At 29.9% G+C, this 27,358-nt stretch overlaps 1 protein-coding gene across 1 annotated transcript; it reads left to right on the top strand.

Moving 5' to 3' along the window:
- Positions 1-1,011: 1,011 nt before the first annotated feature.
- Positions 1,012-12,139, top strand: LOC132636642 (protein DETOXIFICATION 40-like). The gene is made up of 8 exons (XM_060353598.1): positions 1,012-1,391; positions 2,756-3,025; positions 3,644-4,005; positions 9,096-9,152; positions 9,793-10,031; positions 10,589-10,707; positions 10,802-10,888; positions 11,676-12,139. The coding sequence occupies exons 1-8, from the start codon at positions 1,059-1,061 to the stop codon at positions 11,739-11,741; spliced, it is 1,533 nt and encodes a 510-aa protein (XP_060209581.1). The 5' UTR covers positions 1,012-1,058; the 3' UTR covers positions 11,742-12,139.
- Positions 12,140-27,358: the final 15,219 nt, after the last annotated feature.

The raw sequence follows: 27,358 nt of genomic DNA, 5'->3' as shown, positions 1-27,358 counted from the left end.
AAAGGGCTTACATCGAATAAAGGGAAATAACAATGCTTTAAAAAATTGGTAAATAATTAATTCATTTTATGTAAGTTTGTTGCTTCTACTGGTACAGTTAAATATTCGAGGAAATAAAAATAACAAATTCATACTTGACTTAAAAAATGCTAAATATCTTTGTATTTTATTAAAATTTTTAGCATACCCTAGTATAATCCAATGATCACGTGAAATTTGTCTTTTGACTTTGATAGGAAAAGGTGTCACGATTGTAATTCGGAATTGGATACCATTGGAGTTTAATTGTGGAATTGGATACCATTGGAGTTTAATTGTCTTACTCTTCTAGTTGATTTCAAATAAGTATTAAGATTTCCTCCGCAATTTATATAAGGAAAGATTTAAAATAAATAAAATTTTAGTTGACTTCAAAGTCCTAAATATTAGGCAAATAATTAAATGACTATTTGTGAAAAAATAGTAAATGACAATTTTGTCTATTGTAGAGTATTTTAATGAAGAATAAAAAGTTCAATCAACATTACTGAGGGTGAAATAAGAAAAAAAAACAATTAATTTTGTCTTAAACTTCTAAAACGATTGAGGCAACTATTTTTAAAAATCAAAACAAATAATTTAAGACGGAGGGGGTACTAAATAATAAGAAAAACAATATGGAAAAAAAAAAAGGTAACAACGCAGTTATACCAATTGTTCATTAATAAAATGACACTTTAACCATTACGAAATATCTACTTCGATAGTACGATATAATAAAATTCAAAGTAATAATTAAACCAAACAATATACTGAAAGTAACGCACTATACAACAAAATTAATAGATCTATCACAATAAAATTTAAATTAATCGGATCAATAATTTTAAATACCAAATGATTAAAAAAAACAAACCAAACAGTCAAGTAGTGCCGCTTGTGCTATCCATCCCAAATCTCAATCACATAACATAAGCACTGACGTTTATTTAATTGTTTTTTTCCTTATATATATACACCCACTTCATTCTCATTAACATCTTTACATCTTTCTCCTCACTCCTCGGTTACCGGAATTCATGGCTTCTTCTAAATCCGACATTTACGAGCCATTTATAAACAACGGGACACCCTTATTACAATTATCTGAAAATCACAGTTTCGAGTCGAGCAACGAGCTTGAAACTGTACTTTTAGATACAGAAATACCTTTATGGAGTAAATTCCGTTTAGCTACATGGATTGAAATGAAGCTACTATTTCACCTAGCTGCTCCTGCAGTTATGGTTTATATGATAAATTATGTCATGTCAATGTCTACTCAAATATTTTCGGGACATTTGGGTAATCTTGAACTTGCTGCTGCTTCACTTGGAAATACTGGGATTCAAGTTTTTGCTTATGGACTAATGGTATGTGTGTTTGTTCATGTAGATAACATGTTTGATTAAATGTCTGACTGAGATAATTTGAGCTAAATTAACTCCGTTTAATGAAAGTAGGTTGTGAAACATTTTCTTACTTGGAAATAGTGGGATTCAAGTTTTTGCTTATTGTTTAAGGGTAGTTTGGTTTGAAGACAAGTAATGCTGGGATTAGTTATTCTGTGATTAGTTATATTGGGATTAGTTATCATGATATTATTTTCTATCCACTGTTTGATATGTTGTATTAAAAATAACATGCATTGCTTAATTTTTAAGAAGAAGTTGTTTGTTTATATAAATACCCTCTACCCTATTTAGTCTAAAATGCCTAAAATTTCCCCTCAGGGCTATTTTAGTCAATTTTCCTGTTTTATCATGGGATAACTTATTCAGGATTATTATTCCACCCTCTGATTGGTATAAGTTATCCTAGTATTATTTTTAATTCTGGGATTACTTATCCCAGGATTAACAACCAAATAAGTGATAAGGTGCTACTAAATTTTTATCTCAGAATTATTTTTGTTTTATGCTTCATGCCAAACGTTCCCTTACAGTAATAGTATGGTGTTTGTTAATGTAGATAACTTGTTTGATAGATCGTCTGACTGGGAAAAATTGGAGATATTGTGATGTATTTGCTGAAAGAATTACCTTTTGGACCTTATTATTATTTTTTTAATTTTTTTTTAACATTGAAATATTGTTTGGTTATGCATTAGGATAATTTTTGAAGATAACATTGATTTTGACCAGTTTTTCAAGTGAAATTTTCTTTCCAAAATAGTATGTTATTTTTCTCATTTTAATCAATTCATGTTCAAACGCCTATTAAGCTAGTGTTTGGACATAGATTTGGTTGAAAATTGAAGTAGCGTCGAAAAATAGCTTTTGGAAATTAAAGTTGTGTTTGAACATGCATTTTACTCAAAAAAAAAAAATGAAGTTCTATAAGTAGAAGAAAAATTTCACCCAAAATGTTTTCAAAAACTGCTCAAATTCCGCGAATAAACAATGTTTTCAATTTTTGTTTTTGAAAAAAAAAGTAAAAATTATCTATGTCCAAATTGGAGCAAAATCTCAACTTTTTTTTCAAGTTAAATACATATTTAAAATTCATATTTCAACTTCAACTTCAAATACTATTCGTTTTCAAATTTCACTTAATTCATATCCAAACGCCTACTAAGAATAACTAGGACCATTTTGAACATGAAGAAACTAGCATTACTTGGTGATATAGGTTCTTGGAATGTATGTTTGCTATTTTGAACAAATTTTGGAATAATCAGATTTATCCTAATTATCTGTGAAATTGTATTAATATTTTTTTTTTTTTAAATTTACAGTTGGGAATGGGAAGTGCAGTTGAAACACTATGTGGACAAGCATTTGGAGCAAACAAATATGATATGCTTGGAATTTATCTTCAAAGATCAACAGTTCTGTTAACTCTAACAGGAATTTTACTAACTGTGGCGTACATTTTCAGCAAGCCAATTTTGATATTTCTAGGCCAAACAGAAAGAATTGCAGATGCAGCCGCAATATTTGTGTATGGTTTAATCCCTCAAATATTCGCCTACGCCATCAATTTCCCGATCCAGAAGTTTCTCCAGGTACTGGCCTGAGTTAATAAATGAGCGAGTCAAAAGTTATTTGGACTAAAATGAGCAGGCTAAAATGGGTTAAAAAAGCGGGTCATAACCAACCTGCTAAATTCTTACTTAGTTATAATTTATTTGTTTGTTCTTTTATAATTTTTTAATACCTAATAAACTTATTAGTTTTCTTTATTATATGCTCTATATAACATATCAAGTAAAAACAATCTTTTTAAAATGATTTTGATTAGTTTTCTCACGAGTCAATTTGAGCTGAACGTCATGTCAATTTGTAGGGAAAATTACCGTCCAATGCCTTTGGGTGATTTAGTTTACACAATATGACTAAATGTATAGGTTTTGTATAAACTTGTATAATATACATATAATATACTTATACTATACATATAATATACATAACACATACCATACATAATCAATGTATACGTTTTGTATATTTTAGCCATATTAGTATATAAGTTTGGCTGAACTGTGTATATTCGTAAGTTTGCCAAAATTTTATCGACTAAAATGGGTTGAGCCAATAAAAAGACGAATTAATAATTAGCTCAAATTTGACTGAGTCGGGTGGGTCATATTTTCATGAGCTAATTTTGCCACCTCTACTTGCAGGCACAAAGCATCGTAGCACCGAGCGCATACATCTCCGCCGCAACACTAGCATTGCATTTAGTGCTAAGTTGGGCGGTGATTTACAAAATCGGGCTTGGGTTACTTGGTGCTTCATTAGTATTGAGTTTGTCATGGTGGATAATAGTAATAGGCCAATTTGTGTATATTGTGAAAAGTGAGAGGTGTAAACAGACATGGAAAGGGTTCAGTTGGCGGGCATTTTCCGGCTTGCCGGGGTTTTTTAAGTTGTCGGCGGCGTCGGCGGTGATGCTGTGCTTGGAGACATGGTATTTTCAGATTGTGGTGTTGCTTGCTGGATTGCTTGAAAATCCTGAATTGGCTTTGGATGCTCTTTCTATTTGGTAAGACATAAACCCCTGCCAATTATTCTGGATATGCATTTCACAAATAGTCACTTTTTGGTTTCAGATTCGACAAATAACTACTGTCATACAGTTTCAAATTTCACTAAATACTTAGACAGTGACCATTTTCCTAATATAGAGCCAAAAAGTAGCGAGTAAACGCTATTTTTATGATTATGTTTGGGTCACAACTCACAAGATAGCTTATACTTACAGTAATTGATACTCCTAGTTTTTATTTAGCGTCTTAGTTTGTCTCAACACATAATTGAAAAAGTAAGAGAGGTAATCTTAAACTAAAGATGTGTATAATGTATTAAAATATACTTTAAATCTTACGGTCTTAAGCAACCACATAGAATATTGATTTCCGAACATAAGCACCGTTATGGAGCTTCAAGATACAAAGGATAGAGATTATTTTTCAAATACAGGGTCGAAAAGTGATCATGAAATGTTATTTTTGAGTCATAACGTAGCTTAGGTTTACATTAATTAAGTTGATACTCTCTCCGATTCCATTTCGGTTTAAATACCTTAATTTGTTGATTGAGTTAACGTTAAGATTCAAATTGAAGTTAAACATATATTTTAATTGACTATAGTTAAATAATGAAAATTTTGTAGTATAAAAATACATGTTCTATTATCAGTTTAACGATAAGTTGTCTCTTTCTATTTAATACTCTCCTTTTGGTCACAATTAAGATTGTGGTAGTTAATGTGGCATTGATTGAACTGATTATCTTGTCATCCCTTCTTAGTTCCTTCGAAATGTGGAAGTGATCGCTCATTTTTTTCTCTCCTTTTTCTTTTCTTAGTTGACGTAGAGAAGTAATTTTCTTTAAGAACTTCTTTTTTTTTTTTTTTTTTTTTTTTTTGTATTTTACTACCTGCATTCACTTTTACTTGTCCGTTATTTTAAAAATACATTTTCACTTTTATTTGTTGAGTTTCGCATATCAAGAGAAAAATAATTTGTTTTTCCTATTTTGCCCTTAGCATTAATTACTCATTCTAAATGATTTTTCAAATCCAATACAATTATACACCAATTAATATGGCTAACACGGTAAAACATGCACTTAATTTATGTATTTCTTAAGGGGTGTGTAAAGTCCATAGTGAATAAGTAAAAGTGAACGGAGGGAGTATTAAAGAATACAGAGTGCGTGTTGCAAACAGAAAAAGAAGAGCTAATTTTGTTTAGTTGACGTAGAAAATATTGATATAATTAAGTCATTTAAAAAGTAATTACAAGTAATCCTATTTAATAATATTTATTGGTAATTAAAAATAAATGAAAACTAACATCATATAACAACTTAAATTGCAATATGTAAAAATTTCATTTCACTATTGATATATACTACAATTTAAGGACCCCTTTGGCCACGATAAATTTTCACTTTTTCCAGAAAATTATTTCACTTTAGTTGGAAATCAACGTTAGGCCATGAAAATTCAAATACAACTTGAAATTGAATTTGGAATTTGAAAAACACCTAAAATTTCACTTTTTTTTTTTCACTTCAATACATTAAAACAACCAAATAATATTTGCAAAACCTATAACCAAACACAACTTCATTTTTAACTCCAACTTTAAAATTTCAAATAAAATAAAAAATATTTAATTTTCATGGTCAAACGCCTACTAAATGTTTTTAAAAATAATTAATGGACACCTGTTTAGAAAGAGATAGAGGACAAAATGTCAGCCTCTGGGAAAAACTTTTTTATGGTTGTTTTCTTCAACCAAAACAGCAATGCAGAAAACTTTTTCAATTATCGCACGAAAAAAAGTTGTAAAATTTTCACAAGCAGCTACCTTTTAGCTCCTTGTAACAACCTATAACTATATGTTCTACATTTACAATTCGTGGCTGGAGGACCTATATTTAGCTAGTAAATGCGTCGACTTAAATATAGGATAAATATAGCAAAAATACACACGCTGAGAAAACTGAAAGTGCTATATTTATGGAAACAAAATCTATTCCAATTTAAATTAAAATCAGTTTTTAATGTTCCCTGATTCATGCAAATATTCTCCCATTCCATATCTGATCTCATATCTCATTCAAACAGCTAACAAATTAAAAAAAAAATGGAATTAAAAAATTACATTCATATTTTTAACAAAAAAAAAAAGGGGGGGGGGGGGGGGGGTTCAAAAACTAGTTCATCAAAAAACTTTGAAAAATAACAATATCAAACTAGTGAACAAAACTCGTTTTAAACGACGAATATATATTTGAATTCATCTGTTGAAATATCAAATTCAAGTTAACCCTCAGGGGTTGGCCTGGTGGTAATTGGCTTGAGCCTTGGGGTGCTCCCTTTCAAGGTCTCAAGTTCGAAACCCACTGGGTGCAAACAATTTCTGAGGATCATCGGACTGGGGTAAAACCCTGAATTACTCGTGGTGTACTTGCGGGAAACTCCTTGCCGAGGGCCTGTGCACCCCCGGGATTAGTCGGGGCTCAAAGAGACCCGGACACCCGGTGCTTAATAAAAAAATAAATATCAAATTCAAGTTGAGTTCATAATTGGGGTAACAACGTTTTCACTGCAACTTTTTTAATTTTTTTGATTTTTTTGAAATTTTGAAAAATATAGTCAAAATATATCTGAAATATAGTCAACAGAAACCAGAATAAGTAATTGAACATAATAATCAAAATACAATTAAAATATAGCCAAAACATAGTCATAATTGAGGTAGCAACGTTTTCACTGCAACTTTTTTATTTTTTTTATTTTTCTAAAAAATTTCTAAATATAGTCAAAATATATGAAAAATATATCTGAAATATAGTCAACAGAAACCAGAATAAGTAATATTGAACATAATAATCAAAATAAAATTAAAAATATAGCCAAAATATATATATATGAAAAACAACTATTAAAATATTAATCCAAAACATTAGGAATTGAAAATTTGAGTTCTATACCTCTAGTCCTCATTGGAGTAGAAGCTTTCTTAGCCATTTCACTTGAATCTAACAAAAAACAACCAAGAACAAATAGTGATAATTAATTATTTAGAGTTGCATTGCTGATTCAAACGGAAAAAAAAAACAAAAATATAAGTTAAATACACGGTGAAATATAAAAATCAGTATAGAATCTTACCTTTTTTGGGAATTAGATTTGAATTATGAGTGAAATTAATGAGTTGTTAATTAGAGATAAACAAGGAAGTTGAACTATTGTAAAACTGATTTGAAATTGGACGAAATTAAGGGATATTGGGCATAATGGCGTGTATTTAGGGGGATAGGAGAGAGGGACGTTTTTTTTTTTTGCTTAAATTTAGGGGTGTGGGAAGTTATCAGATGAGTGGTAAAAAAGTGATAGTTATAGGAAGTAAATATGTTATATTTTAGCTACTAAATATAATTATTATAAAGTTTAGTTATGTTCCATAAATAGGTAATAATGTAAGCTATGCTAAGTAAATTTAAAAAAAAAAGTTACTAGGGACATCACTCCTTTGAGCCCACACAAGCCAGAGCACATGCTTTTAAATTATTCGGTCTATCCAATTCAGTAACGGAACAAATTCAGTAATCAACTAATTTTGAGAAATGTTTTTTTTTTAATTAAAGTGCTTGAAAAAGTATTTTGGGAGAATAACACTTTGTGTTTGGCTACATTATTTAAGAAGTAATTTTATTAGTAATTTGTTTTTTACCGATATTTCAAAAAGTGCTTTTTAAGTGTCAAATAAAAAAGTCACTATTAATTAATTTGGTAAATACGATTGCTAATATGGGTAATCTCATCATAAAAAATGAAAAAATCAAATGGACTTATTCTTTTAATTTTTTTTTTCTTTTTTTCCAGCTTCTGCTTAAAAGCTTAACAACCCGTGCTACTATTTAAAAACATTTGTTTCTTCACCAAAAACCCTTCATTTGTTCATTGTCTAAAATAAGTATTTATTTTAAAAAAAAAAAAAGCACTTTCACCTTTCACAGGCTATTAGTTTTGCTTAGTTAAACATTAATGACAATGAACGAAAGTATCAAAGAAAGTTATTATAATTGAACAATTTGATGGGAGCATATTTTAGTGACTAACGGATATACAAAATTATATTTGTAGGTCGAATAATTCCAGATTACTACTCATTTTTTCTTTAAAGCGTACATTCCCGTATAAATATGTCATGTTGTGTGGAGGCAGAATTTTTCTAATAGTTTAATCCCTCTTTTTTTTTCAAAAAAAAAAAGAAAAAAAGAATGGTAGTGCTGACAGTACAGCTTATATAGAGAGTATTAAACTTGTTTTAAAAACACTGCTAACATCTAGATTCGTGTAATAACTTGTACTTACTATTTTAAAAAGATTTAAGTTATATACACCGATAGTGTAATGATTTTTTCACATTGTCAGTGTAATTCAACATGTTATAGCAGGTTAGGTGCCAATTATTCTAAGTTATCAACCAATGCTCTTAACTGGAGTTACCGACAGTTACGATATGATTATGTAAATATTGTTTACGAGAACTTATACTCTTCTAAAATTGCTAAATCTATGATCTATAGTACGGGAAACATGTGTCTGAATATGCAAAATTTATTCTTAGAAACTAATAAAACTAACTCAAAAAGCTTATAGGGTGTTTGACTTCTATAAATCAAATTGGATTATTTGTCTAAGGCATGAAGAATAGAACTTTTGATTTGAAGAAATGATTCAAACGGTTTACCTATTTCAACTTTTTGCATTTTTTGGATATTGTTGTTATTTCTTCAGATTTTAATCCATACATGAAAAATTTGATACATATTATACGAGAAAATAGGATCTAACATACAAATATTATTCAAAGATAACTGCTCTTTAGTAAAAAATCAGTTAAACGTACTTATGAACATCAGTGAAAAATAGCACAAGTACTACTTTAAGGGATGGTTCTTTCATTACATAAGAGGTAAGTCTAATTATTTGTTAACTGTAGAAACTATGCACTTATATTTGCTAGTACACATTATAAATAAGGTAAGTTACAAATTTTCAATTGCTAACCATTTTGCCTTTTCCTTTGTGTTTGGTGGAAATAACTCAAGCATGACAATTTCTGGTTGGGTCTTCATGATATCAGTTGGATTCAATGCAGCAGCAAGGTCAGTTTTCATTTTATCCTTACTTTTTCTCGTGGTTCGTTTCTCTTTTTGAAATATATGTTTGAGCTAGATAATCTTTTTCATTCTGCAAATGAATCGCGTTTTTATTATTGGTGTTCTTTGGTAATTCTGGCTATATTATGTTTGTACCATACGATGGAAGTGCAATGCCACTGAAAGTTTGTGTTGTATTTGTTCCAATATCTTCCAAGCTTCTTTGTGCATATTGGAATTATACATTCATCAAGTTCATAAGCAAACTCCTAAGTCATTTGAGTTTCTATGGAAATGGTTATGCAAATTGCAACACTTTAAACATAATTACATGTTATTACAGAAGAACCAACTAAAATTAGCCTGCACATGTATAATATATGTATAATCCATGTATAATATGTGTATAACCATTCACGGTTCAAGCCGGTATACATAGATTATACACTTATTATACACATTTTTTTTCTATTTAAAAATAATAATACATGTATAACCAGTGTATAATCTATGTATACTGGCTTGAAAAAGTTAACGGTGAAGCCGACTGGCTATTTGTGCTAGTATCCCTTAATTATGAGGCTAACTATGGATTGAGATGGAGTATCTTTTCTAACAACCTTTAATGCGACATGCTGATGAACAGTGTGAGAGTGAGCAATGAACTAGGAGCAAGGCATCCAAAATCAGCAGCTTTTTCTGTTATCGTGGTTACGTCATGGTCTTTCATTCTCTCGGTCATTGCTGCAATCATCGTGCTTGCATTGCGTCGCCTCATCAGTTATGCCTTTACCGAGGGTGAAGTTGTGGCTGAAGCTGTCTCGGATCTTTGTCCATTGCTTGCGGTTTCCCTCATACTCAACGGAATTCAGCCTGTCTTATCAGGTAAGAGCTTTATTAAGCATCCTCCTCTACAATTTGAAAGCTACTATGCTGTGGGCAATACACAGGGCTGGCAAAATGGTTAAAAAAAACAAATAACCATCCAATCTGACCAGTTAGACATGGGTTGGATAACCGACTTTTTAAAAATGGATCAAATATAGATATTATCCATATTATCTACTAAAAAATGGATATCCAGATGGATAATATGGATATCCATATTATCAATACCCATTTGTCTGCTTGTTATTTTCATGAGTTCTTGCTTTCTGGAGTCTAAGCTTATTTTGTCTTTTAGCTTGTATCCTCACCTGGCTATTCCTGAAACCATATTATCCGTCGGTTAACCCATGTTTTACCCGTGTTAAATATGGGCGGGTTGGATATTTTATCTTTTGTTTAACTCGATCTTGACGCCCATCTCCGTCCAACCTGCTCTTTTGCCACTCTTAACTGAGAACATATGAATTTTTCTTACAGATCAGAGGTACTAGATTGGATTTGAATCATATTTAGGATCACTTATCTGATTAAATTCATGTATATAAATCTTAAAGGTGTGGCTGTTGGCTGCGGATGGCAAACCTTCGTGGCCTATGTCAATGTAGGCTGCTATTACGTTGTCGGGGTTCCATTGGGTGCTCTTCTAGGCTTTTACTTCAAACTTGGTGCTAAGGTAAATTCCACCATTTCCACTAATATTCACAAAAACAAATATCTAATCCAATCTGTCAATAGAGAAAATAACAATATTGTTCTGGTGCATACAGGGTATATGGTCAGGAATGCTGGGAGGTACAGTGATGCAAACAATCATTTTGATATGGATTACCGCTCGAACTGATTGGAATAAAGAGGTAAACCTCTTTAATTAGACAAACATCCTCTTTAATTAGACAAACATTCTTTTAAAATACCATTTGGTTACAAAACTCCTTTTGTTCATTGTAAGTCATCTTGTTACCTATCTATTGTAGATCATTCCGGGGGAAAAGTTGGTATAACTAGGAACCAATGTAAGTTAGTCATAGGAGGATATCTTACTATGTCAGGCCAATCTTGAAAAGGATCTCTGCTTTGTTACTACTCCCTCCGTTCCACTTTATATTATACATTTCGGAGTATGAGGGTCAAACTGACTAATTTAAGTCTGAATTTGAATAGAATCTTCAAGTTTTTTTTTTTTTTAAACAATAAAATTTACATATTTAAAAGCTACATAGTAAATGTTATAAGTCAATAGTTAATAATTCAAAATATTTAAAAAGTGTTTGGAAAAACACGTGAAGAAAAACTCATTTGACTCTCCAAATAGTAATAATCTCACATAAAGTGGAACAAACGGAGTAGTTATCATCAATATAAAACAATGAATCTAGATGAACTTGCTCTTAGAATACAAAAGTACGGCGTGAGCATACTTTTTTTGAGTTAAACATGTTCTGCTAGCAGAGGTGGATCTAGAGCAGGTTCAATGGTTCAACTGACCCCATTGTTTTCGACTTAATCCACAATTGGAGTCATATGCAAAAAAAAAAAAAAAAGAAAAAAAAAAAAAGAATTGTACTTGTGTTTGTGTAGATTAGACTCATTCTGAATCCATTGATTATAATTTATAAATTCTACATTTGCCTCCGATTGCAGGTGGAATCAGCTCAGAGTAGGTTGAAAACATGGGATGACAAAAAAGAACCAATTCTAGAGGAATAGATGAATCTTGGATGGACAAAAAGGAGATTCATTCCAAAGGGTTTTTCCACGTTCTCTTACAAATGGGGTTTCTACAAAGCCTAATAATGCAGGAATAGTACCAATTTTTGAATGAACATGACCAAGAATCAAGATAATAATCATGAAGTTGATATAGAAAAGGCTTTGGCAGGAGAAGGTCCAAAATGTTTTAAAATCCTCATTTAGAAACTTGAACATAGGAAGATGTACTCGTAATATTAGCGCAAGCTGACCCAAACACTACGATTATTTAAAAAGAATTTGTACGTGTAATATTTCCCACGCATTTAAGCTGAAACTTTTCACTGATATATTTCTTTTGGGAAGGAAATGCATCTTTGTAACTTGTTTGCTAGTATTACTTTTCAAAATTTTAATTTGCTTGTTTTTTTGAAAATTATTTTTGATTTTTACAGATTGATATGCCTCAAGTTGCGACTCTTTATCATTATTAGCTAGCGTTTGGTCATAGATTCCCAAAAATATTTGAAAAACTTAATTTTGGTGAAGTTTTTCAAGTTTTAAAAATGTGTTTGGCCATAGTTTTTCAAAATATATTTCACTTTTTTTTTTGGAAAACATGAAACATTACTTAGACTCGTAAGTTCTAAAAACTATCAAGAATACTCAACAATACAAAACATAAATACTTGCTAATCTCAAATTATGCAGAATATGATATTTTAATAACAACTGCTAACAACACACTTACTAGCTACTACAATTCAAATTACAATACGAGCACAAAGAAAAGTATTGAAATTCAAAGTATATTACCCTGTTAACAGGTAAAAGGTGGAGTCACAGAATTCTCGTCGGAAATCTCAAAACCAGATTCAGGTATGTACTTAAAAACTTAAAAAAGAAGGCCAAACATTAGCTGCACCAACCGAATGAAAATCAACGACTAGTGACAATTTCTCTGATGCTCATAGTTTGCTCTCACAGGTATATACTTTCTACTAGGGGTTCCATACTTTACTAAATCACACTTCATCAAGTTTTATTTATATATTATTTTGAGATGCTTCTGAAGAATTTCTTAATCTCAGATAGATACTTATGTCCAAGGCGAAAAGATTGTTATCATTCAGAATTCTAAAAGCCTAGACAAGATATGTATTATGAAGACATTTTTTCCCAAAGGCCTAGGCTTTCCAGCCAATTTATCGTCATCACAAGCAAAGATTATTCAATGTAAGAGATGAGAGACCTCATATATTAGCAAGGGTTTACAAATCTGAACAACTAGTTACCTTAATGAAGGAACATGATAGATAGAATTAATCGGATCATAAATAGATGAAGACTTTTTTATAAAACACAAAAGTTTGGGGTAGTTTTTAAAAGCTTTGAAAAGGCTAAAATATAGATCTTGTTCCAAAAATAGGTTTGAGCCAGAATTTAGAATTTGAAGATTTATTTTCAAAATCTGTCAAAATTTTATGGCCAAACAAAGATTTGAAAATAAATCTTCAAAATATGCTCCCAAAATCTATGATCAAACGGGAGCTTAATGTTTAGAAATTGCAACCTATAAAAAAAACTAGAGTCCTTTTTATAGGATCCAAAATTGAATAGAGACCGAAGGATACACAAATTGTGGATGGACCAAGAGAGACCCAAAACCAAATTAGAAAGAAGAACTAATGGAATCAGAGGACCCAAGCAGTGAGGTTGTTTAAAGCTCGATGTTATTGTTGAGTAACGCCAACATCCTGTTATGGTGAGGCTTAAGCGATGGATCAGGGATGACTCGTGTCAAAGTTATGTTTGCACATGATACTTGATGAGTTTGATTAAGAAATAAAGTCGTGTTTTTGCTGTCAGCTACTCCCTCCTATCCATTTTAGTTGTCGTGCTTATTAAAAATAATTGTTCCAAAATAATTGTCATTTTTAAAAATCAAGATATAATTAATTGTTAATTCCTTTTATAAGGGCGTGCAAACAGGAATCACGACAAGTAAAATGGACCGAAAGGAGTATAATATTTTGCATGATGATAAGTCTTTGATCCTAATAAGTGGAGCTAAAGTCATAAGTTAGATTCTAAATCATATTGCTTATCAGACATCCTGCCTATGGCAAGACTCAAGACTCAAGTGATGGGTTTAGGATGACTCATGGTCGAATGTGAAGCTTGCTTTTAAAATAAAGTCGTGTCCTTGCCATCAACTATAATTTTTAGCATAACTGTTAGCGCTTGATCCTAATAAAGCAAATATCTCTATCAATCTTAGCTCGGTGCGCAAAGGTGCGAGTTGTGTTAAAACAAGCTTTTGAATTCTTTTTAAGTGCATTTCTAGCAAGAGTACAATTACTATTTTCATGCCATAATTAATTTCATCAAAGTTAATCATCAACCTACTAAGAATGAAATATCAAGATTACAGATACCGTTTTCACGCCATAATTAGTTTCCTCAAAATTAATCAAAATAAAAAGCTTGAAATGGCAAGAATACAATTACCGTTCTCAAGCCATAATTAGCCTCATAATCAAAGTCGATATGAAACCTATTTCAAGCACAAAATAGCAACAAACAATTCCCGTTTTCAGGCCATACATAGTAAAAGTGGATCAACAACCTATTAAAAACATGAATTGCAACAATACAACTTCTCAGGGGTAGCTCGACTATAAGGCCAATAAAGCAATCACTTGGGGCACATTTTTTCTTTAAAGATGTATTTTATATATGAACTGTTGCTTCAACCGAAAGAAGTTCTTAAAATTAAAATTGATAAAATCTTATCTAAGATCAATAATGTCTCAAGATAGATTGAATGGATTAGCTATATATCAATTGAAAAGGAATTGTTAGAACAAATTGATTATAAAACAGTAAATAATGACTTGGCATCTAAAAAAGCTAGAAAAGTAGAGTTTAAATAAAAATATATATAATGATATTTTCTTGGGAAAAATACATACATACATACACACACACACACACACACACACATATATATATATATATATATATATATACATGCTAAGGAGAAATATTTACAAAACGTGACGATAGTTTTCCTTATTTACAAAACATAACGATATTTTACGAAACATGACGAATTTTCATATATTTTTCGTTTTTTATTTTATTTTTAGAAAATAATTTAATTTAAAAAAAAAATTGCTCAAAGTCTTAAAAAATTACCTCAAATTTTTGTGTATGAAAGCTGTATGAAAAAGGTATGAAATGAGTAAGTGAGTGAAATTTTTAATATAATTTTCATACACAAAATTGTGAGCGGAAATTTTAAGCTTTGAATATTGTATAAAAGTTGTTACAATGTTGTTGTGGTTGTATTAATTTTTCAGAAACCTAATATGAACAATATATACAAAAAATGTGATTGAAATTCTAAGTTTTGGGCGAGATATACACATTTCATACTATTCTCATGCATAAAATTTTGAGCATAATGTTGAAGCCTTGATCGAGATATACACATTTCATACGCTCTTCATATATAAAATTTGAGCGAACTTTTTAAGCCTTGAGTAAGATATACACATTTCATACACAAAAATTTGAGGGATTATTTTAAGTCTTGAATGTTGCATCAAAGTTGTATACAATGTTGTTGTAATTGTATTAATTTTATAGAAATCTAACATGAACTTTGTACACGAAAATGTGAGCGAAATTTTTAGACTTGAGCGGGATACAAATTGTATACTGTTTTCATACACACAATTTTGACTGAATTTTTTAATCCTTGAACGAGATATACACATTTCATACATTTTTCATATGGTTTTCACACATTAAATTTTGAGCGAACTTTTTCAGCCTTGAGCGAGATATACACATTTCATACAACTTTCATACATAAATTTTTGAGCGAAAAAAATATTTACAAAAAAAAAAAATTAAAAATTTTATTTTTATTTTTAAAAAGTATGTTTTGTATAGGGTTTGTAATATTATGTTGTGTAAATATAAAACTATCGTCACCTTTCGTAAATATTTCTCCTTAAGATGTATATATATGTAGTTGTCCCTATTTTCTTTAAAAAAAAATTAGGGCCTCTGTTTGAAGTTTTGCTTTGGGTCCCCAATGTTGTTGAGACGGCCCTGCAACTTCTTTTTTCATGGCATAATTAGTTTCGTGCAATTCGCAGGAATGCCCTTATTTTGGGGTGGTCTTTAATTTTTGCCCAGCAAATTGGTGGTCTTTAATTTTTGCCCTTCGCCTAATAGCATGAGGTTTGGGGTTCGAACCCCGGCTTAGTAAAAAAAAAAAAAAAAATCGCAAGGCATAATTTTGTAGCAAAATTTGGCTTATTCGGGTAAAAGTTAGGCCTCAGGCATAGTTTTGCAAGCCATCAGACATAGTTTGCCTAAACCTCTGCCTTGTTATTTTTTTTTAATTTTTGTTTTAGCTTAAGTTCGAACCTGAAACCCATGAATTTTTAGGCAAAGAACAAAACTAAAAAATTCGAATTTAAGGGGCAAAAATAAAAAACCAGTGCTTTTGAAGGGCAATACGAAAAAAAAAAGTAGTTTCATCCAACAAAAGTCAATCAGCATCCTATTACACACATGAAAATTGATTATTGCAAGAGTACAATTTCCTTTACTCACGTCACAATCAGTCTCATCAAAGTCATTAAACAACCCATTACTCGAAAAAAAAGAAAAAAAAAAGAAGCAAGAATACGATTACTATTTTTAGGCCATAACTAAGGAGCCGGTTGGTTATGATTTGAAACTATAGTTTGAAATCATGAGATGAAATCATATTTGAACATGTAATTTGAATTTCTTATGTTATATTTTTTTTATAGACATAAAAACCCCACAAGTTGTGAAAATTATCAAAATATTCTCAATTCTTATATAATCTTACCAAATGAACAAGTCATAGTTCATAACAAAATTGATACGCTACTAGAAGGCCTTTCTAAAAAAATATAACATCAATTGATCAAACTTTAGTTTAATAAAAAAATTTTTTAACATGAATAGTAATGCAACTATTCTCTTATATAATCCTCTCATATGGTAGACATAAATAAAGGTTGGTAAATGATTGTGAGAGTAATTGTTAAAAATATCTACCAACTTATGCGTCTTTTTTTATAAAATATAAACTTATGAATCAACTTTTATATTTAAAATTTTGAAACCATGATTTGAAACCCCAAATCATCTCTTTTTGAATGATCTGAAATTTTAAATCATGAGATGAAATGCATATCCAAATACTAATTTTATCTCATAATTTTAAACCATCATTTTAAATCGCATGTCCAAACGCCTACTAAATCTCATCAAAGTCGACTAACAACCTATTACACGAAAAAAATAGCAAGAATACGATTACTATAATTTCTTGCCTTAATGAAGTCTCATAAAAGTCAATCAACAACCTATTACAAGCACAAAAACATACTCCCTCCCTCCCATTTTATACGAGGGTGTTTGACCTGACATGAAATTTAAGAAATAAAAGAAGACTTTTAAAATTTATGATTTAAAATAAGTCAGATATTTATGTAGCTATAAATCATTTCATTGAAGTTAAAAAAGTAAATTTAAAGTTAAATTTATACTAAATATAAAAATATGTCATTTTTTTTGGACTGACAAAATATCATACTCCCACCGTTTCAATTTATATGAACCCATTTGACTGGGCACGACATTTAAGAAAGAGGGAAGAATTTTAAAACTTGTAATTCAAAATAAGCCTTGTAAAATTTGTGTGGCTGTAAATCATTCATAAAGTGAATTTGTTTTCAAATTAGGAAAGAGATCATTCATTTTTACACGGATTAAAAAAAAAATAGATTCAAACAAATTGAAATAGAGGAATAATAAATTTGGACGGAGGGAGTAAGTACTAAAACACCTCATTTATCTCCACATGGAGACTGCCCAAGGTGATCATTTGTAGAACCTACTCTTCAGGTATGACCAACCTTATTATGACTTAACGCACCAAAGCTAGACACAGGACAAACACCTACCCTACTGTTAGGCTTTCTGTGTTCATATTTTTATGAGTTTTTCAATTTCCTTCAGCTATCTTTGCAAGGATAAATTGACTTTGAGCATCTTAAACATTGCATAAGATCAATGCATTTAAATATAACTTTAGACATTTGAAAGTCATATCATGTGAAAGTCGCACAACTAAATAAAAAATATAATTGAGCAACTCGTTCATTAAATTGGAGAAACTTTATCAGGTGTGATACATGACATGTCATACTTGTGTGTAGGGCTGTACAAAGAAAATCAATAATCGCACCAAACCGATAAATCGAAAAAAAAATCCAACTAGTAGTTTGATTTGGTGTTGAAAAAAATAAACCGATCATAATTGGTTTGATTTTAGCTAAAAAAAAAAAGTCAAACCAAACCAACTCGACATTAGATGTATTCAAATTTTAAAATATTTATACATAAAAATATTTATTTGTAATGTAATTTATAAATATTTCTTAAATTTTTCATAGATTTTTTGCCTTTCATCATATTATTTCAAGCTTAAACTTAGAATTTTGAACGTCAATAAGTTTTATACCCCATGAATGTTAATAACTCAATTAAAGTTCAAACCGAAACCAACTCAACACTACTACTAACAAAAGAAATTCATTTCTAACACTAGGAATGATAATAATGTTGGATATCTATTATTTAGTTTTGCATAATTGATTTAGAGAGTGAAAATACATAACTTAATAATTTTCTTTGTCATGTAATTAATACTTATTTTAGCATGACTTAGTATTTTTAGATTATGGTCATTTTCTTTATGGCTTATTAATCAACAATATTTATTTTAACCGATTTCATTATCTTTCTTGTTGAATATTTTAATATAATGTCATCACTCATCTCACATTTTCTCAGTGGAACTTGTTTCCCACCGTGTGTTTTCCTAGTGAACTAATTTAGTGAGAATGAGGTGGGAAAAATCATGTTTTATACCATAAATATTCCACTGAATGCTGGTGAAAAAAACTTCTATTTCTAGTAGTGCGAGTAGCAACCAAAATAGTTTAATTATTATCCTACTAGTTTCTAGACGAATATTTCTAACTTTTGGAAGCAAATGTCCTCTCAGTCCTAAGGTTCTCCCGAAATATGTGTACATCAATATCGTATGATCATTTTAGGTCTTTTAAGAGTTTGACATCATTCGCACATGGACATTTAAAGTATAATTCCTTAAAAATGTCAAATCTCTTCATCATGCTTGAAAATAACTTAAATGAATTTGATATCAAGAAAAACATGAAAACTTTAACATCATGATCATCATTAAAGTTTAAACTCATAAAATATCTTTGAACACATTTCAGGTGCTACCTTCATTTGCAAGGCATAGAATAGCCAACAGATCACACACACAACTATATCTTGTCCAATAAACATGTTAACATATTCTCATGACTCTGCCACTCTTGTGTGGGTTCGTATGTACCTTTGTTTACTTGGACCATATTACTAATTAAGGTTTTAATTAGCCCTATAATTATCTAAAACTTACGAGGCTTTACTTGCCTATATATCACAACTAGTAGTCCTTCAAGTGTCAGTTTGCGAACACAACAAAAGGATAAGAAGTTATTTGATGTGTTTCTTTGAAGGAATAATACAAATTACCGTCTTATAATTCCTTAAACACAATGTTAGTATCACCACTAGCAAGAAGCAAAACATATTTTAATATCCACAAAAGACTTCTACATGATAATAATTGAGTTTCAGAATACAGGTCTGAAGTTTGAAGCGTGGAATTTGAAGAGATAGTAACTCAGAAGGTCACTCAATTATGGGTAATGATCTCTCAAAATCATGTATTTTTTTTTAAACAACAAGGTCACCCAACTTTTTTAATATCATATCAAAAGTCACCTAATTAATATTTGACAAACAAAATATGATATAACATTTAATTTAGCCTACATGATTTTTTTTTCTCAGTCCACATGGCAATAAGACCCCACCTGACCCAAATCCATAACCTAATATCGTTACAAAAAAAATCAATAAATTGTACACGTATTGAAAACAAAGGGATATTAGTATTGATGTGGTTCCAATTTATGGATTAGAAGGAATGACTAGACTTCAGGAACTACATTTATTTACTGCTGTTAAAAAAATCCTTATGGATTTTTCCTGAGAGAAGGAAAAAGACGAAGACACGATTTTAATAAAACAAGGGGTCAATTGAGAGAAATTAAGTGAAACTCATTTGAATTAAGAGAGAATAGGTTAATAAGGTTTAATTTGGGTTATGGGTTTGTTTGGATCAGGTTTTATTGCTATGTTGACTGAGGAAAAAAAAAGTTCATGTAGACTAAATCAAATATCATGTCATATTTTCTTGGCCAAATATTATTTGAGTGACTTTTGATATGACATAGGAAAAATTGGTTGACCTTGTTGTTAAAAAAAAATGACTTTGAAAGATCATTACTCGTAATTGGGTGACCTTCTTTTTGTGTTACTATCCTTCAGGACATAATGTTCTGAAATGTTGAATTGTAATATTCTAATTCCAATTTCAGGACATAGTGTTCTGTAAATTATTTAAGCAAATGCATGCCACCTGGTTGCTTGATACCTAAAAACACAAGGAAGAAGCAATGAACTTTCTTTGTTCACATTTAAAATATAACTCACCGTGAAACATATACATGTGTGCACGCACATGGAACGTTATTAGCTATATTCATGCAAGATTATATTCCACATTATTATATTTTACAACAAAGCATGAAAAAGAGCCATTTTTATTTAATTTGGTAGAAAAAGAGAAAGATGAGGAGATAGGAATATAATTTCGAATCAATGACACTCACATGCTGTATATACTTTAAATTATGGAAATTATTTCATGTGGTTGCTAACTTAGCTTGTTACTATAAAAGTTTTTCTAATGTCAAATTGCCTAACAGTTCCCAAACCAAACGAATATCCTCCAATAATTTTAATCAATAAAATCAGTTTAATGTCTCCTCGTTAGGTTTCGTGGGCCATAGAGAATCATTAAACACGCTCTCAATTGATAAACACGTATTATCGTAGGGTTCAACATATTTTTTCATACCTTTTTAAATTCTTTCGTGTTATTTAAAATGCTTTCGTATTATTTTTAGAAAAGGAAGATATTCTTAGTGCTTCCTTTGTCTCAAAAAATAACTAGAAGGTTGGAATAGGAAAATCAAACTTTCTGATTTTCGATCTCAATTCACATGTTAATTTTTCAATCTTTCTAAGAAAAATTGGATGTAATCAAAAGCTAAAGTTATTATAATTTACAATCTTCTTAAATTAAAATATTTTTAAAACATTACATAAAAAAAATATTTTACTCTCAGGAATAGTTATAATATTATAGAAAGTGGAATCAGGAGCATAATATTCAAGAATCATAGAGTTTTTCTAGTCTTCAAGAACATTTTATAGTGTAAAACTGATTTTAATGTTTTGCAATATATGTTGAATATGAGAATTTAATTTCAAGAAAAAAGTTAATATAAACTCAAAATTTAGTGAGTTGATTTTTTAGTTTCAAAATTCAAACTCAGTAGGTCTCCTGATTAGGTCTCGCGGGCCCTCACGAAATCAACACGCTCTCAATTAGTGAGTCTCTAAAGAGTATCATGTGAAGTGAATAAAGCATAATGTTTAAGAACCATAGAGATTTTAATGCAGGGTGTTAAAACTCATTAGTTGTAAAATTGTTTTTAATGTTTTTTAACATTTGCTAAATATGAAAAACTTATTTTGAGAAAAAATAACATACAATCAGATCTTTATATAACAATCGTTTTTTTTTTTTATAACAACAAACTAACGATCAATTTTTTTGGAATGATTTTTCATGTTATTTTGTATTATATGTTTTCTATAACAATATTTCATTATCGTAGTCAAGAAGCATTCCGACAAAGGATGCCATTATAAAGTGATTTAATCATACAAATTTAGACTTAAAATTAGGTTGGTTGATTTTTAACTTTCAAACATGTTAATCATTTCTTTTCTTGAGAAAAGGAGGGGAGATTTTTGTTTTTATTTATAATAATGACTAATGAGTGGGGCTCCTCTTTTCCATTAGAAACCTTACATGGTTGCGTGATTATTGGCTAACTTGGCTACACGTGAAATTGACTGTTTCTTCGTACACTTGTCGGTTCTTCAATTAATTTACTAATTAATTTCCCCCATCTTGAGATTTTTTAAATTTCAATAAGCCTGAACTGATTGACTTATGATTTGTCTCTAAGGTAATTAAATATTTTAATAATACCACAATAATCCCCGGATATTTCATAGATAAGTGCAACATTATTGGGACTCATGTTTGCCCAAATGTAGAAGGGGGTTTTAAACAGTGGCGAATTTAGAATTTATAAATCGTGAGTGCTCCATTAATTTTAGTATAAGTTCATAGTGCTCATAAAAATGAAATATGGGTGCTCATAGTACTTTATAGAGTTTTTAAAGGATTATTTATGCATAAATAAACTAATTTGGCCAAACTCAATGGGTGCTTCAGCACCCATACTTGCAAACGTAGGTCCGCCACTGGTTTTAAAGGAAGTATTTTATTGTCTAATATTTTGATAAAATTAAAAAATAGAAAATAGTTAAAAATGGTCGTGATCAATGTAAAAACTTATTCGTACATGGTGTTTATGCTAAACCAATAAATGCATGCCATGTCTTTGTATATAGACTTTTGGTCCTTAACCATGGTTAATTAAATTAAGTCATATTTTCTCTTCCTCATATCACTTAACCATGGTGAATTGAATTGAAATGGTGTAAACCTCGATACCAGATTCCACGTATGAGAATGCACTGGGTATATTATTGCAAACACAATGACAAAAAATCACACATATTTTGGTGCCTGTAAAATAAAACTGGTAACTAAATGACCAAAGAGTCACACGTATTACAGTGGTGTATGGCCCACTGGTTAAATATGATAAAAATTATGAAAATCAGAGTTCAAATCTTTATCGACACACAACAACTAACCCTTGGTGATTTCTTCACATTAACTTTAGATTTAATGATTACAACTATTTATTACTTGTGCAGGTGGAAAGTACTTTATTGGGACTGATGTTTGCTCAATGTAGAAGGGATTTTACACTATACGTCAAATATGATAAAATATTTATCCGTTTTGGTTCATCTTTTTTAAATTATCCGTCATAGCAATTTTTTCCTCTTCAATTTTTTACTAGTTTTATACATTATTATACACTTTTATATAAGGTTTATACATTATCTATAGTAGATGTATAAAGTTATATATTGTTGTATAATATTGTATATTAGTGTTATACATTATTATAAACTTTTATACAAGCTGTATACATTGTCTACAGTATGTGTATAAAGTTGTATATTGCTGTATAAAGGTGAATATTCAAGTTGAGCCATGAAATGTTAGGCTGTAGGTTTTTAATTTAAAATACGGGCTATGAATATATAATTTTGACCCATAAATTGTTTATGAGTGAAATTTTTCCTTAATTTAATGTAAGTATTTAATTGTCTAATATTCTGATAAAAGTTCATTCAAAAAATAGAAAATAGTTAAATTATGGTTCTAATCAAGGTACAAAATTACTCGTACCGAGTGTTTACGCCTAATCAATAGATGCGTGTCATGTGTTTGTATATAGACTTCTAGCACTTAACTATGATTAATTAATTTATATTTTCTCTTCATTATATTATTTAGCCATGGTCAATTGAATTAAATTGGTGTAAACGCCCAATAGGGGTAAGCATTTATCATCAGTCCTGGCAAAATAAAACTAAAAACAAAAATGACAAAAAAGTCACGTGCATTTTGACGCTAATTATGAAATAAAATTGATAATAAAATGATTAAAAAGTCATGCGTATTAGAATGGAGTGTGGCCCACCGGTTAATGAAACATGATGAAAATTATGAAAGATGAAAGTTCAATTTTTTATCGACACAACAATTAATGCTCGGTGATTTCTTCACATTAACTAATTACGATTTGGTGGTAACAACTATTTATTACTTGTGCGGGTGAAAAATACATTATTAAGACTGATGTTTGCCAATGTAGAAGAGTTTTTAACGAAAGTATTTTATTGTCTAATATTAAGATAACAGTTCATTGAAAATATAAACAATAGTTAAAAATGGTTGTGATCAAGGTAAAAAATTTACTCGTATCGAGTGTTTACGCCAAATCAATAGATGCGTGCCATGTGTTTGTATATAGACTTCTAACACTTAATCATATTTAATTAATTTATATTTTGTCTTCATTATATCAATTAACCATGGTGAATTGAATTGGAATTGGTATAAAAAATCAGTATGGATAAGTATTTATAATACATCCTTCCTTGATTCCAGCAAAATAAAACTGGTAACAAAATGATAAAAAAGTCACGCGCATTTTGATGCCTGCAAAACAAAACTGGTAACAGAATGACAAAAGAAGTAACACATATTACAGTGGAGTGTGACTCAACACTTAATAAAATTTGATGAAAATTGTGAGAGATCAGAGTTCAAATTTTTATCGCCACAATTAACGTGTAGATAATGCACATATCTTCATTTTTTGATAGCAAATCACCACATTAATCCCTGGATTACTTCATCGATAAGTGCAACATTATTGGGACTGATATTTGCTCAGTGTGGGAGAGTTTTAACTTGAAGGAAGTATATTTTATTGTTTAATATTCGGATGAAAGTTAATGAAATAATAGAAAATAGTATAAAATGTACTAGTTACCGACACGTGCGTTGCACGTGTAATCAGTTTCTAAAATATTTTTAAAATAATATAACATTAAAAAGTGTTTGAGTTATAATTCAAAAAATTGAACTCAAAATTCCTAGATGCCATGTGAACAACAAAAGAAGAATAACTAAATTTTGTTTGGGATCTACACTTAACCATGGTAAAAGTAATTCATGTTATCATTTTATTATCTCACTTAATCATGATAAATTGCATAGATTTAGTGTAAATACCTTGTGGGAGTAAGTATTTACCAGCAATCATTCCTTGATGCCTACAAAAAAAATCTGGTAACAAAATGACAACAAAGTCACGCGTATTACTTAAGTGTGGCCTAACAGTTTATGAAACATGATGACAATTATGAACGATCAGAGTTCAATTTTTATCGACACACAATTAACGCTTGGTGATTCTTTACATCACCTAAAATTTTGTGGGTAAAGCTAAACCTGTTAACCGGTTTGAACCGGACCGGACCGGTAACCGGTTAACAAACCGGTCGGTTTTCGGTTCAAAAATCGGAACCGGCCACCGGTTCTGGTTTAACCAGTTTCTGTTTACCGGTTAAATAACCGAAACCGGACCGGTCCGGTTCAAAAGTGTCAAAACCTCTTTTTTTTTTTTGTATATTATATATATATATTATAGTATTTATTAGTATATTGTAGATATATTTACATATGTTATATTTATTTATAAGTAAGGTTTATATATTTACTGACTAACAACAATACAACATATACTTATATATATATATATATTAAGTTATATGCTTAAGTTATACTACATATACCTAAAATATACTAAGAATATACTTATATATATATATATATATATATATATATATATATATATATATGTTTAAGTTATATGTATATTATATTGACTGATAACTTATATATATATATATATATATATATATGTTTAAGTTATATGTATACTATATATACTTATATATTATAACTTAAGTTATTTATAGCTTAATTTTTTTCTAAGTTTATAAATTCGTATTTTGTAAATTAAGTATATTTATATTATAAGTATATTCTTAGTATATTTTAGTTATTTTTCAAGTATATAACTTTCTAGTATATATATATATATATACTATATATACTTATATATTATAACTTAAGTTATTTATAGCTTAATTTTTTTCTAAGTTTATAAATTAAGTATATTTATATAATAAGTATATTCTTAGTATATTTTAGTTATTTTTCAAGTATATAACTTTCTAGTTTTTAATTTAAGTAGATGTATATTATAAGTATATTCTTAGTGTATTTTAGGTATATTCCTGACTTAATATAAGTAAAAATATGAACACAAGTAAATAGAAAAAAGCTCAATGAGCCATATATTTTATTCATTCTTGGATAACATTTATTTGCAAGTTGTAGTTTTTTTTAACTTGCAAATAATACATGAGTTGCAAAGAAATAGTAGAATAATAAAATCACCAATTCTCAATCATTTGGTTAATTTCCCCCATATCATATTCGGCCATGAAGATATCTTCAAAGTCTTCCATTTGGCCCGGTCCACTTGCTATCAAATTTTCAATCTCTTCCTCTTCGCCTTCCTCCGCTTCTAAGTTTTGGTTGCGTCGCTCCGATATAATCCAATCGCGAATGCACACTAGTACTTGCAAGCTAAAGCCGGATAATGAGTGTCTATGCTCTCTAATTTGTTGTCTTCCTTGGTTAAATGCACTCTCCGAAGCCACGGTTGATACTTGAACCGTAAGGATATCTCGAGTCATTCTTAAGAGTATCGGATGACTTGCCTTGTATTTCTTCCACCATGTTAAGACGTGCAATTCATCTAGTTCCTTGATATCTACATTTGGCTGCATCAAATAAAAGTTATATTCATCAAAGTTTGCATTACAAGAAGGAGTTGGATGTGAATGTAAAACTTTTAAATGCGACAAACTTGACAAGCCCTTTTTGCTACTTTGAGAAGTAGTAGGGCGTGGAGCAACGGGTGTAGCATGTTCTTCCAAATTAGAATAATGAGTAAAAACTTTTCTAAACTCGGCATCAATAGCGAGTTCGGCTTTAGCTAAAGATGGTTGAACTCCCTGTTCAATTTCTAAAAATGTATAAATTTGACCAACCAAGGCTCTAGTATAAGACATTTTTAAACAAGGATTTAAAAGAGAACCCAATATAAATAAAGTTGGGATGGGAAAAAAACACTTCTTAAATTTTGTTGTCATATCAAAAATAGCCGCTTGATAACCAGGTTTATATTTATACTCTTGTAAAACTCTAGCTATTTCCGCTAAGTAGACTAAAATTCCGATTACCGTGGGATAGAATTGTTTAGAAAAAACAAGCGTTGCATTATAAAAAAATTCTAAGAGTTCAACATATTCCTTAACATCTTCCCAATGCGTAAAATTTAACCAATCATCATTATTAATATTATATTTGTTGTGAACTTGTTGTATGAGAATCCTATACTCATATGCTTGTTGTAGCATAATGTAAGTGTAGTTCCACCTAGTCTCAATTTCTACTTGAATTTTTCTTGGTCTAAGGTTATTTTCCACACAACAATTTTTAAAATATCTAAGTGTTCCCCTATTAGCATTACAAAAAAGAAACGCAACCGCATCTCTAACTTTTTGAATAGAATCGTCAAAACACACAAGACCATCTTTAACAATTAAGTTTAAAATGTGATAACTACATCTCACATGAAAAATATTTTTTAGCGGAGGGTTTAATTCTCTTTTTAAAAGACCAATCGCCTTTGTATTATTAGAAGCATTATCTAAAGCAATAC

This window comes from Lycium barbarum, chromosome 4 (assembly GCF_019175385.1).
Source record: "Lycium barbarum isolate Lr01 chromosome 4, ASM1917538v2, whole genome shotgun sequence".
NCBI classification, from domain to species: Eukaryota; Viridiplantae; Streptophyta; class Magnoliopsida; order Solanales; family Solanaceae; genus Lycium; species Lycium barbarum.
The sequence above is the reverse complement of the archived record's forward strand: the minus strand, read 5'-3'. Positions and strand labels throughout refer to the sequence as shown.